The sequence below is a fragment of the Apaloderma vittatum genome, unplaced genomic scaffold (assembly GCF_000703405.1).
Source record: "Apaloderma vittatum isolate BGI_N311 unplaced genomic scaffold, ASM70340v1 scaffold3671, whole genome shotgun sequence".
Lineage (NCBI taxonomy): Eukaryota > Metazoa > Chordata > Aves > Trogoniformes > Trogonidae > Apaloderma > Apaloderma vittatum.
Window position 1 is genome coordinate 29,407 of NW_009698352.1, and position 18,351 is coordinate 47,757.

The 18,351-nt window shown below is 40.1% G+C and overlaps 1 protein-coding gene across 1 annotated transcript in view; it reads right to left on the reverse strand.

The window, feature by feature from the left end:
• The window catches only part of CCDC88C (coiled-coil domain containing 88C), a gene marked incomplete at its 5' end in the record, with an annotated part of 90,871 nt that overhangs the window by 3,232 nt on the left and 69,288 nt on the right, over positions 1 to 18,351 (reverse strand). The window contains 12 exons of the mRNA XM_009877970.1: positions 179 to 480; positions 1,272 to 1,340; positions 2,101 to 2,169; positions 2,555 to 2,737; positions 6,422 to 6,660; positions 7,458 to 7,547; positions 8,973 to 9,118; positions 9,361 to 9,547; positions 10,953 to 11,096; positions 15,769 to 16,046; positions 17,184 to 17,345; positions 17,721 to 17,909. Of these exons, the coding sequence (XP_009876272.1) occupies positions 179 to 480; positions 1,272 to 1,340; positions 2,101 to 2,169; positions 2,555 to 2,737; positions 6,422 to 6,660; positions 7,458 to 7,547; positions 8,973 to 9,118; positions 9,361 to 9,547; positions 10,953 to 11,096; positions 15,769 to 16,046; positions 17,184 to 17,345; positions 17,721 to 17,909 (2,058 nt within the window). The remainder of the gene's footprint in view (positions 1 to 178; positions 481 to 1,271; positions 1,341 to 2,100; positions 2,170 to 2,554; positions 2,738 to 6,421; positions 6,661 to 7,457; positions 7,548 to 8,972; positions 9,119 to 9,360; positions 9,548 to 10,952; positions 11,097 to 15,768; positions 16,047 to 17,183; positions 17,346 to 17,720; positions 17,910 to 18,351) is intronic.

Sequence of the window (18,351 nt, forward strand, 5' to 3'; positions counted from 1 at the left end):
GTTGTTGGAACCGTTTCATTCATTCTACAATTTTGCAAGATTCGACAGTTCTCTATGAGTTCCATGTGTATGAACAAGGACCTTGCCATTCCCTGTTTCACCATGCCCTCATTCTCCTGAATCAGCTTTGAACAGTTTTTTGACATCCGAGGCAGACTATCTAGCTATATTTACTTACACTTGGTGGTGACAGCCTGTTGCTCTCTTCCAAGAACTCTTCCAAAGTTACCATCTCACTGCCAGGCGAAGCAGACCGTTGCCTGCCCACGTAAGACTGGGATAGGGTACTCTTCTGAGGTGTATCATAAGAGATCAAACTGGTCCTGTGGGAGGAGGCCTCATGCCTGCTGCCAGGGCTTAAGATGGCAGAAGTAGAGTGTAACGGATAGGGGTCTCGGGGCAAGGCTGATGCCTCTCTGCTTGGAACAGTATCTTCACTGCTGAGACTCTCAGTTCTACCATGGATATGATCTAAGGAACCTGAGGAGAAGCATAAATATCATTGAAGTTATTCCCTCACTTAAGTAGATTTCTCACTGAGGTAGAAACCTCATCCAGGTAGAAATCATCCACACAGACTAGATGGCATTTGTGACCTTACTTTCTTCACCCACAGGAATCAAGGCAGTTAGAACTTTGAGAAATCAGGACTATTACATATTTTATACAATGTACGTACTTACAGTACATACTTTGAGCTTGTGTTAAACAAGTATAATTACTTGTCCAAAGAATAGGAATAACACAGATTAGTAAAGGGGTCTTTTTACCATCTCTCTGACACTAGAAGATCTCCCAGTGTGGGCTGTTTGTGATCTGAGAGCCAGAACTTGGCAGTCAGAAAGCAGAGAGTGGATTTTTCCACAGTGGCAGGTCTCCTAGCATCCTTCAAAGATGTACAATTTCAGCAAAAGCAAGTCTCCAGAGCACGCTGATTCCACACATAAGCTGTGTAGAGTCAGAACAGCAGAGACCTGCTGTTGTAAAAGGAGTCTACAAGAATGGCCTGATACTTCCCACGACATGATGCCAGTCAGACTGAAACAAACCTAGACTGCCTGCCTTAAAAGCCACCCCTTGCCAGAATCAATCTTAGAAAACTACTTCTTGCCAGCAGTTCTGATTCCCAAGACAGCCATGTCCAGATTGCATAATCATTACAATTCCAAAACAACAATCTTCAAATTTAATTGGAAGCAAAACAGCATTTTGCACGCAGATTCGCGGAATTTCACTTCCTGTTTGCTAGAACTCAGCTGTAAAAGCTTTACCTTTCAAATTGAGAGGCGAACTACTGCTGGAAGCGTTTCTACTGCTCTCTACACTGTTTGGCCTGGACACTGAAAAACACAAAACAAGCACTGAACAAACAGATCAAGTTCCTCTGATTCTCTAGAAGACTTGGCTACAGTCTGCCTTCTGAAAATAGGACCTGTGCAACCAAGTCACTTTGAAAACATTAACAATGTGATATATACAGGATGCCAAATTCTGGACAGAGTAGAAACCGTTTTAATTTTTCAAGGCAAGTTGTTCAGGATTTTTGGCACAAAGAAACATGTTCTGGGTTCTCCTTTTACAGCAACTACAAACAAAACAACGTAAATACTGAAGCAGTTCAACAACAATTTGCTGTCTCTTATTCAGTTTATTTCTTTGATAGGAGCTGGTAACCACCCTGCAAATTAGGTCTTCCACAGATCTCTAAGCAAGCAGTGCTGCACCAGTGTTCCTGCTGTGTATTCACGCTAATTTTTTTTTAATTGCTGATTCATTTCCTTAAAGTAGAAATTGAACATTGTCCAGAAAAATTAGCAACAAATCTGTAGGACATGCGCATTAAAGGCCCTGTGGCCGGGGCAAGGCAACTCGTCTCAGTATCAGCACTGTTCTTTATAATTTTATTTTGGGGAAACATCCACTAGAAGCTTCTCAATAGAAAAACAGAAGTACTTAGATCCACATTCCCAAACCGATGTGTTACTGCATCTCATTCTACCATGTTAATTTAATTAAAATGCTCCAGGACAGTTCATGTGGACACAATGAAACAAGTCTTAATATAGAGATTTTGAGCATTTGTATATGCTACAAGCTTACCAAGCTGTCTGGTGCTTGCGAACTCTACCTCAGGGGATGGTTCACGTAGGTTATCCTCTGAATTAGAGCCTGAAAAAAACCACAAAATTTAAAAGGTAATATTAAAAATAGGAAGGTTAATCCTTCAGGTCAGTCTCCAATGTATTCTAGCAGTGAAGAAGACTGATGTGATCAAGAGGCTTTTATAGAGGCAACACTGGAAGAGCAGCCATCTTCTAACCACTGCTGTGAACCACTGGGCAGGGATCCATGGGAGAAGGGACATCCAAACGTGGTCTGTCAAGCTGACGGCATTACAAGAGTGAGGAAACCCTGCACCTGACCAATTAAACTATCAAGCAGATAGAGTAGGGAGTGAAAATACTAGTGCTCTGTCTTTGTACTCGAACGCCAGCAGAAGCCGTTGTGTCACCCAGGCAGGAACTTCCACTAACAGCTGGTGTATCGAACGCACCTTTTGGTCTGCTCGGGAGCCTGGAGACAGGGGTGGAAGTGTGCGGGTGAAGAGCTGAGGTCGAGTAAGTCCTGGGACCCAGCTCCACACAGCATTGTTTTGCCACAGAGTCTGTTGAGATTTCAACATTATCATTGCTGCCTCCATGATGGGAATTCCTCTTTTGTTTTAGGTCCATTAGCACTGAGGGGCAGAGAAGTAAATAAATACAAGCCAATGAAAATAACATTAGGAGATTTGTATTTATCTGCTCACACAAACATGACAAGCAGGCACAAAGAAACTGCACAACAGAGGCACTAGTTTTGCAAGCTTTTCCATAAACAGTTCAGTATTGGACAGGAAATTTCTGTCACCAGTTTTTCAGTCATGTGTGCTCTCTGTAAAGTGTGGGAGTGACAAGGGCTGCTTAGTACCAGTGAGAGGGTTGGTATTATACATGCAACAATTACCATGAAAGGAGGAAGAAAAGCAGCAAGACATGAATATCGAAAAGATAAGTGAGGTGTGAAATTCCCATAACATTATTCCTTGCAGGTACATTTTATAGGCACTTACTTCAGTAATAAAACAGAGTAGAGAAAGAGTGACAGTAGTCACGCTCTGATTCAGAGAGAAATAATGCTGATTTGAAAATTATCTATCATAACCCACACACTAAGCTAATTGCTTTCAGGTTTAGATCTTTGCTGTGAGGCAAGAGCTCGGTCTCTACAAGGTTAAAACTCGGCTGCTCTCATGATGCTCTGGTGCAATGATTTTAAAGTAGAATTCCTGGGATCTTTGCATGAGAATAACAAAAACTATCTGCTAGAATATTATTTAGATTCAGAAAGCTCAAGATACCTTTCTTAGTGATGTGAATGTAATACCTTAAGGCACACATAAAATAGAACAAAAAGTAAAGAATTTACTATAGGAAAGACGCTTAATGAGATGCAAGACTCTAGTTTTATATATATTCCTATGGAGTGCTTGCCAATAGTTACTAAATGCTGAACACAGCAGAATGCAGTGATCAAAATAAACAAATTGCAGAGACAACGGACAGTCAGTTAGTTCAAAGCACAGAGCAGCAGTAAAGTTGCGTTAGAGAAATGGACCAAGTTACTGTCATTTTAGATGACTCCTGGAAGCTGACTTCAGAAACAACATTTTCTCCCACAATCTCTATAGGCCAGGGCTGGCACTTTCTCCCAGAACTGAAGTTAATGGCATGCCTGGAGGGGCAATTACTGGCTAAAGCTTGGCACGCAAATCTGTATTTCTAATTGACTTTGTCGATGCACTTAACACCTTCCACAGATGCCCGAATTATTAATTACCCTGGAGACAGATGTCCTCTGCAAAGCCCTAAAGGGGCAGCAGCCAGCTGCTGTGCCCGTGTCCCTGGCTGTGCCAAAAAGGGCCAATTCTCAGAGTGAGAAGGGAGACGAGATCTTTTGGCGTCTCTGCTGAGCTCCCCAGAGTGTATTGCCCGGGCTACACAGGGTTCTCTAATGTAGGGTGGGGACTGGACCCACACACTCATTTCAGAAACCCCCAGGTCATGACTACTGGGCAAGTAAGAATGTTGAGCAACGGATCCATGATGAAGGGTACTGCCAATGTTAAGAGAATGAGTCTACTTTCTTCTTCCAAAAAAATCTGTCAAAACTGAAGCAGCAGAAATTGAAACTTTAGCTCAGTTCAAGATGAATTTTCATAAGTGGAAGTGTAAAACCTTGCTGAACAGCAGGTTTGAATGCAAACGTCAAGACACTTTGAGAAGAATAATTTTCCCAGTAGCTTTCACTCCATATTCAAAGCTAGACTATTTAAAAACAGACAAAAATTTTAAAGGGTCTGCCATTTTTAGCACTTAGTGGCACAGAATATTGGAAAAATCTCCAAGATTTGAGACTGCTTATATATTAGATTCGTATTTTAGAAGGACTACAACACTGTAGAAAGCACAGCAACAGCAAATCAGTTCAACACTTTAACCGGACACGATGCATGTGAGCGACTGCAAGAAAATATTGAAGCACATAGCAACTTCACTTATGACATGCACCACAGCCAATATACATACGCAAACTGTATGCCATGAGGTCCCCTAAAAATGTGCTGCATTGAAGAAATGATCCACAGTGTGCGACAGTGATTCATCTTCTACAGGAAAACTTAGGTCCATGTTCACTAATGTGTGCTGCTTGTATTTAGAGTATTGCAAAGACATGCTGAGTGTTTTCTATCAAGGTCTGTGTTCTTTTAAGGCATGTGAGATTTTTATTTTTATTTTTTCAATATTTGTCAGAAATAAATGAAGATAAATGCTAAAGAGAAGGTGTTAGAAAATTCCCAATTCCGGGAAAGAAAGAGGTTCACTAGGAGAGGATGGGATGTCAGAAGAAGACCAGAACCGGAGCCGATTAGAGAGAGACTGATGATTCGATGGAGACTTAGGAGACTTTTCTTTATCCTTGATTTTGCTTCTCAAAAAGGCAATCTTTTTGCGCTGCACGGCTAAATTGTTATCACCCAGGTATCCCAAAAAGAAGAAGAAAAAAAAAAAGTAAAAAAACCCTTGTAAATAAAAATTACAGTATCTTAAAACAGATTAAAGACTACACAACCAGTAAAAACAAAAAAGGCTAAACAAAGACTAACATACATATTTGGAGGACTGATTAACGCATAGGTAATCTGACTCATATTAAGGCATACACATAAAATACAAGCAGGTCCATTAAGAAATTACTATTAGATGACACAAAACGTCTTTACTTAAAAAAGTAAAACCAAATAGGTGTGCATATTACTTGATGACAGTAAACTCGAATTTCCTAGATGTCCTGTAGGCTTTAAAACTGATGCCCATCATCTTAATATAAGTATATTTAATATAACATTAAGAAGACTGAAACCCCAAAGACTTTGTTATCTCTGGCACTCCATGAGGGCCTTATTCTGCAGAAACCCAAGCCCAAATTCCAAAGGCTTCAGCCAGCCAGACACTTGCATTAGTTTATAACAACACTTCTACCCTCCTCAGCTGCTCCCCTTCTGCTCCCCATATTCTGCAGTGGGAAGACAGGAATTATTATTTAAGGATTAATTCCAAAACTGCTTCTTGAAAAGTATTCTCAGAGAACAACTATCTACATATAGAAGCTGACAGAAGTGATCTCAATAGAACATGCAAAGCTTGGGATATATATTACAGAGTATTTATTACTTTTCAATTTTCAATAACTCGTAACAGCTGATTTATTGTATGAACTAACAGGAAAAGAAATCATTTCATCTTCCTTACGTTCTCCTTAGAGTGTGTAAAAAAATAATCTCATCGTTTTACATTAAGACATCCTTAGTTTGATTCAATCTCAAAAAACAGTCTCATTCTCCAAAATAATTAATTACAATAAATTAGCATTTTCTATGCTATTTCTTTTCCATGTGCGCCATCTCCTGGCAGTGGCTGTAAGACCAGGAACTACCCATTTGAAGACCAGAGGCTAATGAACCATATAGTATTGTGCGGTCCACCTTTACTGCTTTGTTGTGAAACCCCAGTAAATGAAGTATTTCCACCAACTTATTCAGTAATGTGCAACAGTCAGGCAAACCAAGAAACTACGTAAAAAAGCTGAAGGGAGAAGAGGTAGATAAATGGAACAAACCAAACTAAAAACAAAACTCCCACTGTTTAGTTTACTCAGTTTTTTTAGTTTAGGGGCTTTTTTTGCTTACTAAGCCTTCCAGTTTCCTAAAAAACAGGATATGAGACAATGTTATGGAGTATTACCATATCCTATACATTAAACCTTTTAAAAATATTTTTTAAATACTATTCAGCTCATTAATAGGCTGAGCATTCCTTACCTTTGTTTGAAGAACCTCCAGGGTTCTCTCTCTCTTCCATAGAGTTTGACCCTTGAGAGGTATTTTCCTGAGTGTCCTGATGTTTCAGTTTTTGGGAAGTAGATGGAGCGTTTACCGTGTCTGGGGATTCAGAATGCCATGGAGAGCTTTCCGCTGCTGGTTTCAACCGCTCTCTTGCAGTCTCCTTCTTTGGCTTGATTAGTTTGACTAAGGCTCTGGCTCCAATCCAGTGATTTTTCCTGATAAAACAGGTTTTGTGAATGAGATTCCTAAGGTGCTACAAGAAATACTCCCCAAAGAAGTTTACAGCTGTGCTAAAACCATCAAGTCATTCTACATTCTTACTGGGTTACTGTCATGAATTGGTTGGAAAGATAGAGCACATATTTCACAGAGCTTGAGATCCACTTCTCTCTCAGAGTCAAAATTATTTTACAGAAATATTTCTTCAGCATGCAAAATGTGAGACAGACAACTCTGCTAGAAATCTAAACTACACATATGGACTTCCTTAAGACATTTTAACAGTGTGAAAAGCTCTACTACAGGAACAGACTGAGAAGGAAAGAAATGAAAAACTGCTTTAAAGATTAATCCCTCTCTTTGCTAAAGCCATCAATCTGAATTATGTGTGGTTGAATAAGCTTGTCTTTTTTTTGTTCTTAATACAATTTTTTAAAGTCCCTTCTCTCTGATGGACTGCTTACTCCCTTTGAAAGAGCAACTCTTGAAGCTCCTACTGCTGCTCAGTCACCATACTGGGGGTCCCCCTCTCCCCTGCTAGGGCCAAGATCAGTCATCAGGTCAAAGTGGCTCTTCTCAAACTCATACTGTGTCAGACTTCAGGATTGAGGTACTGTGTGCCCTGTGTTAACACAACCTGCTGTTCCAGGGAATTGCTCACAGAGTGAGAGTGAGAAGTGGAGATGACACTGTATTTCAGATTAAATTTCTGTTATCTCCAGTTATGGAGAGCTCTCTCTCACACTCACAAATCTGTAAAACAACAGCAGAACTGAAAACAAATGGAACTTACTTTTTTGGAGTAGGATCATAAAACTTGTACTGATCCATTATCTTCTCTTCAAGTTTTTCCTTGTGTCTCCTTAAGGCATTCAATTTATCACTGTGAGAGGAAAAAGCACATTCTGAACCATGAAATAAAGCAAAATCAAAACAATGAAGATTTCAAAAGCCACCAAGAGAAGAAAGAGAAAGGAATCTCCTTCTATCATGTAGAATTAGAATCCTTCCAGAAGCCTATCAAACTCATTCACTGTTTAGCAAGGGCACATGCAAAAGCCTACAGAAGTTGCTGATGGGCAACTGTTGTGTGTAAGCACGAAAGGTTAAAGAACAACAGTAGATTGGTGCTAGATTACTCACTAATAACTCAGGCAGAGTTTGTTTGGTAGATATTAAAATTAATCTTATTTTGTTTTTTGAAAATTCATCTGCTGATTGTCCAGTCTTATTCACAGGTCACCAATAATTACTTGAGGGTTAAGATTCTGAACTTGTCTACACAGTAACTGGGTATTTTATTTCTGTTCTGCTTACTCTGTTGCAACTAGAAAAATAAGCCATGTTTGATCTTTTTAAGACTACTGTGGTCTCCCGTGAGCAGTGTCAAAGCACTTTCAGCAGTGCTATGTAATCCTATTATTTTTTTACTCATTATTTTAAGTTGCACAGTAGATATTAGAAAATCTTTTTTCATTCAAGTAGTAGGTCTAAAGTACCTCCATCACAGAACTCTCAGATACATGGATATACATGCCTAGAGTACCTTTGAACTCCATTCAGACAACTTCAGCAAACAATTTCTAACATTTCAACCATATAATCCAATACTGAAATAAAACTCAGTTAGTAACTCCCAGATCGTCCTGAGGAGCTCAGACTAAAACTCTTGGGGATTAAGAACACTTTTCTTCCTTCTTTCATACTTGTACGAGAAATTCGCTGCAGTGAGAACAGGGTTCTTTGTAAATGTACACTATGTTTAAACAAGAGCATCTCACCTAAGCTCGTGAGCCTACACATGGGGGATGCGACAATGTATGTTGATACTTGCATCCTTACAAACAACATCAAAAGAAGCATTATTTTACAACATAAATTACTAGAACTAGAGGAGTATGAATATTTGATGTTCTTTATGAACCTAAACATAAAATGACTCTCATATGATTATTTTTGTTGCAAGTCAGCTATTTTCTAACCTCTTCAGTAATCTCTGAGAAGAATGACTGAGTTTAGCATTCTATATTTTATAACTAAGATTTCCACATGGGTTTATCTATATTATTTGAAAAGAGCTGTTTGTCCAGGTGTCTCCTGAACATCCCTTTCTGCTAAGGCAACAAGAAGAAACTTCATAGCTTCTCCCCATTACATACATCTTTTCCTAAACATCACCTTTTCCTAGCCAGATCTCAAGTAGACCTATCACTTCTTTGCCTGTCCTTTTCCTCCTGATAGATAATTTGTATTTTGTTTGTCCAGATGAGTTTTTTAGGTTTCACAATTCAAATCTCTAATTTCTTACATGTACTGTTTCTGTTCTTCATGATACTGCTCCTTGTTCTCCATGTTCTGCTCCAGTAACATCTGATTCTGCTGGCTCAGCATTTGAATCTGACTCAAGAGATGATGGTTTTCTTCTTCCAGATTTCCTTTTAGACGGGACAGCAGCTATTAAACAAGACAGATTAATCTCTCCTGCATCTGGCTTCCCTAGAAGCGCACCGTAATCAAGCTAACACAACAGCACAGAGAACTAGAATACGGACTGATAAACTTCAAAGTGTATGGTGGTGTTATTATGATCACATAGCTTGATCTCCTATATACAGTGTACTGAAAACTTCATACAATGAATGAATGTTAGGTTTCCAACAGGAACCCAGCAGCCATACCTACCTATAGCTACTCACCTCACAGTGGTTATCCAGTTTGGTCAGGGAGATATCCATGGACTGGTGCTGTTCTTTCAGCTCGTCATAGCGAGCCTGCCAACGATTCAGCTCCAGCTGAGAGTTGTTCAAGGAAGTTTTCAGCTCTTTAGTGTGTGAATGCAGCCCTTCATACTCTGCCTTTAGTTGGCTGTGCAAGAAATTCACCCTAAACATGAAGAAGTCAGCAGGCTTATGAGAGACACTTCATAGGAAGTACCTCACATTCAAAGACCACACCATCAGCGTGCAGCTGTCACTAAAATCAAACATTAAAAGACTAACTCCTAAAGACATTTTTATTCTAAACATATGCTCAATGCGTAAAAAAACTCACCACAAATTTCTGAGGCACAATGTATTTAAGAGCATTTGGATATAAAGACAACTCTATTCAGCACAAATAAATAACACTGACAGTTTTTCTTTCCTAATGCATGAAATGTGAGCATTAAAGTGTCCTGTGAAACACTGCAGTGTTTTTAGATGATACTGTGGCATTCTTTTATGGCTTTCGGTAAATCTAAAAATGCCTACAAATCACAAAGGCATAAACCTAAATAAACGGATAATAAAAAGGATTAAGTTCTGTATCTGCTGACAGATCAGCTAAGGCTTGCTCTCTGCCAGCATTGCAATCAACATTTTGCAACACCTTCCTTTGTCCTTAGAGAAACTGCAATGAGAAGAGCAAGCTTGAGGAAACCTCCTCTGCAGAGCTCTGTAGCGTTCTAAAGTACATTACAACTGGGACAGCATATTAAACTTTTGTGACCGAACTTAACATGTGACTTTTAAATACGATTCAGTCTGACATTGCTTTAACTTGTTATGACCTTGGCCCCTTACTTGTACCAAACTCTTTCTCAAAATGTCTTTGTAGTATGAACACTGGCACTGAACCGGTTATGGAGTGAGCCCCAGTAGGGATACCAGGGGTAGGGTGGAAGAGCCTTGCTGTTGCGTTATGTAAAGTTCAGATGTCAGCTCACTGAAGGGCTTTTTACATGTTACCCAGTGAACATATGAACCACTGCACCCACATTGATTAACAAGAATCAAGTCTCTTGGCAACTAATGGCAACTTTCTCTGTGCAGCAGGAAACAAACAGCAATGGTAACTCTTAGAACTAAAACATACTGTGTAAAAACATAACATAGTTCTCCTTAAGGAGAAAAAAAATGGATAGGAACCATTTCACACAACTTTAGACATTACTGGGGTTTTGGGTATTTGTAGTTCCCCTTAAGACAAACACTTGGTAACAACTCATTATAGAAACACTTGGTGAACTGAACGACACATGGATGCTTTTTTCGAATAAGCAAAAGTCGCAGGATCAGATCGTGTCTGAAGCACGAAGTAGCAGTATTTGTTGACAGTACCCACGAAGTTGATAATCTCAAGTTAAAAAAAATTATCAAATTAATATGATAGAAATTGAGAAAAATTAGCAGACATATTAATGAAGGCATTCTGGAGACACAGGTAACACAACACAGCAAAATAACTGCGCGCTTTGCATAACTGACCTGTTAAAGATATATACAAGAATTTAGCAAGGGAACCATACCTGTCCAGTTCCTCCCTCAGCTTCTGATTTTCCCCAGTTGTTATGGCATTTGATCTTCTCTCTTGCTGCAGAGCCTCTCTCTCAGTTTTTAAAACTATTTCTAACTCTTCCAGCTCTGCCTTGTGTTTCATTAAACTATTGTATCTGCAAAAAGAGCAGGAGCATACTGTCAGCTTTCATTTAAACATCTTTTCTTCCTCCAGTTAAAGATTTTTAATACGTAATACCACAACAGCCAGAAAGATGCTGCGTGTTCAGTTTTTTCCCTGCCTGCTTAGTTTCACACACATTTGTATGGTTAAACACCTACCTAGAATTCCACACTACGTGTGGAAATTCAGCTTAGTCTATAAGTCAACAGTGAGGCTTTTAGGGAAAAAAAAATGCACTTCTAAAGCAAACTGGAATGCAACTGCCAGAACCTTATTTCAATTTCAGGTTCTGAGCATTCAGTAAAAAGTGTGTGAGTCTCCAGGATGAGTGAAAACTGCACCATTAAACTGGAATCCCATTCACAAATAACTGTCAATGACAGGTTTAAAAAAAATGGCAAAAAAGCAACAAGAAAGCACCGGAAAGAGCAACAATTTATTCAGTAACAACCTAATAATGCATATGAGGTTATACACATAGGTATCCTGCAGAGAAAATAAACTCCTGCATATTGCAGACAGATGAGGAGGCTAGGATCAGTGAGCTGACAGCAAAACATCTCTAAACGGGAGCTGACCCACCTGCTTGAGGGGCTCTACTTGCTCACGCCTGAGAAACCCAAGAGCAACAACAGCGTTCACATAAGGCTTCCACTGTTACTTGATTTATACTCCTTCTGCATAAATCATTCAGGGCAAGGAGACAGGCAGAGGCAGAGAGCAGGTAACATCACCTATGTCTTTAATTTCGATCTCTGGAATGCTAAAACAACAGAGGTGGGGAACTACTCCCCTGATTGGCACAGGCACTGATTAGGCAGGCTCAGCCTTCCTGAGCTGCTACACCACCTGCATTCCGAAAACACCGCAAACAACGAGGTGGTTTAAGGCCACACTGCAAACCAGCAAGCTGTCCTCAGATTATTTTTCTTCCCTCTAGTGGCCTCTGTCAGGGTCTGTGCCCATACACACACACCAGCAGAAGCCATTGGGTACACTGTCAGTGTGTGTCAACTGTGCATGTCAAAAGTCATCAGCACGCTTTTCTGTGACCATGATAAAAGTATTGCTCCGAAATATCCCTGGCAGATCCACCTGTGTCAGTCACGGAGAAACACCCTTCCATGCAATTTTAAAACAGCAACTAGGTGGAAGACGCAGCACTGCTTTAAAAAGCTAGAGAGAACAAGCATCATCTGTCTGCAACTCTCATCCCAGCAGAGATGAATGCAGAGCAGTTACTCTGCAGTCATGAAAACTTCAAAACAAAAACCAAAGCAGTAGACAGCACCAAATAACGTTGACTCCTGCCAACTTGTTTTTCTTTCAGGCCACCATTCCCTTCATCCCAGGGTCAAATTACAGCCTGCCCCAAATTCCAGTCCACTGAAGTGCCACACAGAAAAGTACCTGTCTCCCAGACAAAAGCTGCTTTTTGCTATTCATTCCCAGTAACAGCAGTAGAGTTTAATTAACCTTATTTATTTGGTTTTTTCCTCCATTCAGCTCCAGGACATTTCAAATTCAATGTCCGTACAACAAATGGAAGAACCTGAAAGCAGAGGAAGGTTTCACATCCAGCTCCAAGAAGGATTAAAGATAGATTGCATGCCAATCCAGAGTCTGAGAAGACAAACTCCACAGTCAGTCCCTTGGCAGAGATTGCCACGGCTGCTTCTGCAGAAACTGTGTTGTGAATTCTTTTGCCATTTCTGTATGATAGGGCTACTCTGTTCATTTTTATCTGAGCTTTCTATTTTTAAAGAGGGCTACTTACAGGGAAACAAGTATACTGGGTCCAGTTTTACCAGCTTGGCCCAGATCCACATGTTGCCTTTCAGCATGAGAACCCCTGAGGTAGACCACAGCTGCTCCTCTAGATATTAGGCAAAAGGTAAGAAAGAAGAGACTGTCTGCAAAACCACAAATGAACCTGCATCTCCAGAGCCCTAATGAAATCCCTAGGCAAAATTTCTTGTAATCCAGCTTCAGTATGGATTTTACCATTTGAGCAGGAATTGTGCAACCTGTCAAGCTCTAGCACCAGGGTCAAGTTTACTCACCCTGTGGGCTATTTAACACTCATGTTCACTTCACTTCTTCAGGCATTTGGACAGAGGTTTTCTTATACGTGCAAATAAAATCCTTTTTTTTTGTTCTGATGCAATTAATTCCTGAGATTGAACCATCATATTCCTCTTTACACCTTTTGGCTTTTGTTAGGAGAAATGCTTTGCATGGGAATTTGTGACTGAGAGAACTTGAAAAATCCTCAGCTATGATAAAAACCATATGGCAAAAGGAACTCAGAAAAACAATTACCAGTCAGCACGAGTAACATAATAATACAAGTCCCTGCAACGTGTAACCCTCCACAACAGGGGTTCTGTTTTTCCAGTGTCTCTGCAGGATTAGACTTCTCCAGAGTAAGCCACAAAGAAATGCTCAAAGATCTGTTAATCTATTGTAGTTACTAAGTTATTACCTCCCCTAAGCAATGTGCAATATCTAAAGCAATCTTAAAAATGCAGCAAAAGGATCCAGCCTTTGTGTGTTCAGTGCAACAGTTGGCTAAATACCACAAAGTCAAGAAACTGCTATTTAATTGTGCAAACGATCCTAATATACCAATTCTCCTTTTCTTGCTACATCAAACTCACATGTCTGTGGTTTGCTGGGCTATGACAGACCATGTCACTGCAGTTACACAGAACCCATTACCAAATGCCCACAGTAGCACTAATATCGTGCACACAGAGCCGAGGGAGGTTTAATGAAGTTTGTTCAGGTGCAGAAAATATTCTGTGGTTAGAAAGAATCAAAGCAAACTATACAAACCTTGGGAGCCTTGGCTGTACATGATGTTGCAGCTGAAGTTCCTGTGCATTTTTCTAGACAAGCTGCAGTCATAGGTTTGCGCAGGAGTGCAATCCTGCCTTAAGCACCAGAACTATGATTACAGTGCTGTCACCAACTGAGAAAAAACAATTAACTTGGAGTTGGGACAAGCAAAACTTGTTTCTTAGACACTGCACAAGCAAACTCGTTGGCTGCACTGAGTTGCTCTGGGAAAATTTAGCAGGTGGTGCATTCTAGCTTAAGTTGAAAGTGACATTTCATCTTAGCAGTTAAAGCCCTCAGAGTGGCTGAAGAGAAGTTTTCTTACTGCTCTTTTTCTAACTTTCTCCCCTCTGGTCCCTCAGCCAGCTGCACTCCACATACCACAAGGTGGAAGGGAAACAAAACACACAGAAAAGCAGCTTGTCTCTCTTTTCTGACAGCCAAATGGAGACACGAGCAGTCCTTGAAAAAATCATCTTGATAAGTACCTCTTGAGACTGATCTGCTGAGAAGGACACTGCACTCCTAAAACTGCCAAAATCAACCTGCCTTGAGTATAGAAAAGGCCACCATCTGCTCCCCTTCAACACCTCTCATTGGCAGCCACATCTCAGTAACACACAGTCCAAACTGTTAATGTTTACAATGGTGATCGTAGCACTTATCAGTAGAGTTAACCTACTTTTAGAAAACCACATTTTTCTTTAGGCTAGAACTGTTTTAATAACTGGTACTCATCAAGAAAAGAAAGAACCCAGCAAACTGCCTCAGCACACTGCAGTGTGATAATCTCAAGCAAAGACTAAATCAATGGGAACCATTAATCAGTCTGAGAGAGACTTGGTAAGCAGGAACAGTGTCTGTGTAATCACTTACAGCTCATTTAGTTGACAGTCAAGCAGCTGTCCTGCCACACAGCCCTAGTGGATATTTTAATCACAAAAGGTTTAGTTCTCTACTTCCATCAAAATCTACTGCACACAGTATTGCCAGCTCCTTGGTCTTTGGGAAGAAAGTTAGCACCAGTTTTTAGTCCACCCTCAAAGATCACCACTGAATTGCTCTGAACCCAGCTCACGGTCTCTTGCACAAGAAATGAACCTCAATACAGTAGACTCGGAAGATATTTTGAGAAAAATCACTGAATTGTACAAGAGAAGTTTTTAGGAGCAGGCAGAGTGACATTTATGTAGTAGTATATTATATATATTGTTTGATCCACGCACAATTGTCAGACAACAGTGACGAGAGACTAAACAAAAAACAGATTACTCTGATTTCACAATTCAATGTAAGGGTCTGAAGCAAAAGTCTTAGAAAAATAACTAACACATCACTATCTCATAGCTAGCTCAATATGGAGGAGAGAGCCTCCTTTGTCACGAGGTTGATGTCACATACAATCTTCACTGATTTTCTCAAGATACATACCACTCACACACAGGCAATTACCTAGGTGACTTGCAGACCTTACTGTACGACTAGAAAAGATGCCCCAAAGCATAACTGGGAGGTTCTTTCTAAGGCTGTATGTTATTACAGCACAGATGCTTAAATGTAGTAATGACATTTAAGCTACTTCTGACAAAGCATCCCCAAGACTCAAGTCCATGTTTATTAAATATTACCACAGTCATCTGTGGTCTGCCACCTTTAGCTTTGTGAATATTTTCATCTAATCTCCTAACGATAGCAAGAATGAGAAGACATCTTTTCAGGGGAACATCTTAGTAGTTTCTATTTGTAATTGGAGACCAGCATTTTAGGTTAGAATTGCAACAAGCACATTCTGGCTAGGCTACATCCCTGAGCAGTGAGCGTACCTCTCACCCAGACCTTTGTGCTCCAGATCCAGGTTTTTGTGTAACGTTTTCAGGCAGCTGTGCTGGTTTATTAGCATTTCATATTCTGCAGACTGCCGTTCATGCAGTGAAGCAAGGTGTTCATGGTCCTGAAGCAATGATTCATACTCAGCTTTCAGCTGTTCCTTCTGTTTCAGTAGATTTTCATTCTCATTTTCCTTGGCTGTCTGCTGATTTTGGAGTAAAGCATTCTGGGCCATCAGTGAAGCACTCTGGGAGTTGAGCGTCGAATTTTCTACCTAAAGTTTCTCAAATAAAATGCAAGCATTAGTTATTTCACACCTACCGGTACATACGACAAACATGCAGCGGCAGCTTTTATCTCCATAATCAAGAATGCATCCATCGCTTTGCAGACTGAAGACACATGTAGAAAATTTGGCGTCATTTTGGTATTATTGCTAGTAGTATGCACCATATAAAGCCATGCTATCAGCAGCATGAAAAGTATCAGGATAACCTCCAAACCGGAAAACCAATCTTACTAGCAGAAACAGTAAAACTCCTACTAGTTTTACGACTAGTAGTAGTAAAGCCTGACAGAGTGAGCCTGAAGACCAAGATGAGCTGGAACTTGCAACTCAACTGCAACTCTGACAATCACGCAAAGTCAAAAGTTACCCCATGTTTGTGTACAAGAAATGAAAACTTAAGTTCACTCAAACTCAACAAAATTAACTGCACCACTGTGTATGGGAGCAGTACTGACAAGTCTGATTTCAGTCAATAGGTACTGCATTCATTTCATATGTTGCTTATATACTTTGGTTGCAGGTAAGAAATAAATAGAGAGAACAAAAAAAATAATCTGTGAACACGCAAGATGAAAAGCTTGAAAATAGAAATTCGCATTCAAAAAAAAATCAGAGCTAATTCAATGTTGTTCTTTAAAACTGTTCTCTTTCTCAAGCTAATTTTATTATTTCAAAATTAATGTTTAACAGTGTCTGTTTTCCACTGGCAATTTTCACATTTTGTCTGAAAGTATGAAAATTGTGATTAGAACTCATTGCTACAATGCCTCTTGGGAGATGACTTGTGTCTTCTTCCCAAGGTCTTTCGCAAGCATATCAATAACAGAAGAAAGCGCAGCTTCTAGAACAACATACCTGGAGTTTGCTGTATTGATGTGAAACATTTCTGTTTAATTAACTACATTCCTAAAGAAGATAGCTACCACACATTAGCTGCAGAGCCAGTTTTCCTCCTAGCTTGGAGAAATTCAGACCTCAAACTAAGCTCCACCTTACGGACTTCATCTTTACCTCACTCCACCAGCCTGCCAATACAAACATTTTCTTATTAGCTGTCACCTTTCTCCACACTACTATAATCAAATCCAGTCTTCTGGCACAGAGTTACAACATTGTCCTGACCTGGAGTTTGGCAGTCTGTGTCTGCAAGGAAGTGTTGTGCTCCTGAAGAAATACGTTTTGCTTCTGTAGTGTCAGGATCTGATTGTTGAAGGAGACATTCTGTGTTTCCAAATGCTTCAGCTGCTCTTTAAGCAGCTGCTTCTCAGTATGCAGTGCTGCATTCTGAAAGAGAGATGGCACTGAAGGAGTGACAGGAAGAAATGAAACAGCTGTCTTGATTATTTGGAGTCCTATCAAAGATGAAAACCAATTTGTGATGATAATTCTGCAACAAATGTGCAAAAGCAAACTCTCTCCAGCATTAAATGAAGGTAGCAGAGATGTTATACACAAGATTAATCCCTGAAATGATGTTACACAAGACATGCATAGCATTAAAGTCCTGTGCAGTCTGAAGAGATACCAGAGGAATTTGGTAGACTTCTGTGCCGCAGAGATCCCACCAGATTCCTATGATATCAAAAATCCAGTTTCCAGCAACCCATTCACGATTACAAGGGAAGTCTGAGTGATAACAAGAAATAGGAGAAGGCTTACATTCCTTTCCAGTTCAATTGCCCTGTCCTTCAGTTTCAGCAGCTCCATGGTAGCTTCTCGGTGCCCTGTTTCCAAATTCTCATTCATATGGTGGTTGGGAATGAGTTTCTCTGCAGAATATCTCAGTGACTTTTCAGCAAACTGCCCATCCTGCTGAGCCTGCTTAAGTGCATCAAAGTCCTTCTTTACCTGCAAAGCCAAAAAGCAGCAACCTTCAACACTGATTTAACAGTGGGATTTTATATTTATGTTCCTCTCTTGCACTGAAGGGACCTTAAGAGATTCACCATCATTACTATCACTTCACAGATGGGGAAGCTGAGACACAAGTAGAGGAATCCGTGTCTCTTGGCCTCCAGTCAGGTGCTGTTGCCTCAAGCTCACTGTCATCTAACAAACATACTGCTCTTAGGTGGGATGTTTCAACTTTAGCCTTCCTCAGCCTAAGTTTTCATTAAGCAAGGCAGAAAAACAAGACTACGACAATGAAAAAGCCTTGGGAAAAGAGTGATCTGCAAATAGTCATTATGCAAAAAACAACAATTCCTGTGTTGTTCCCAGTCCAACAATTTTTCTGAAATTGGTATCATTATATATAGAAATGGACAAGAGAAAGCAATCCAGTCAAAAA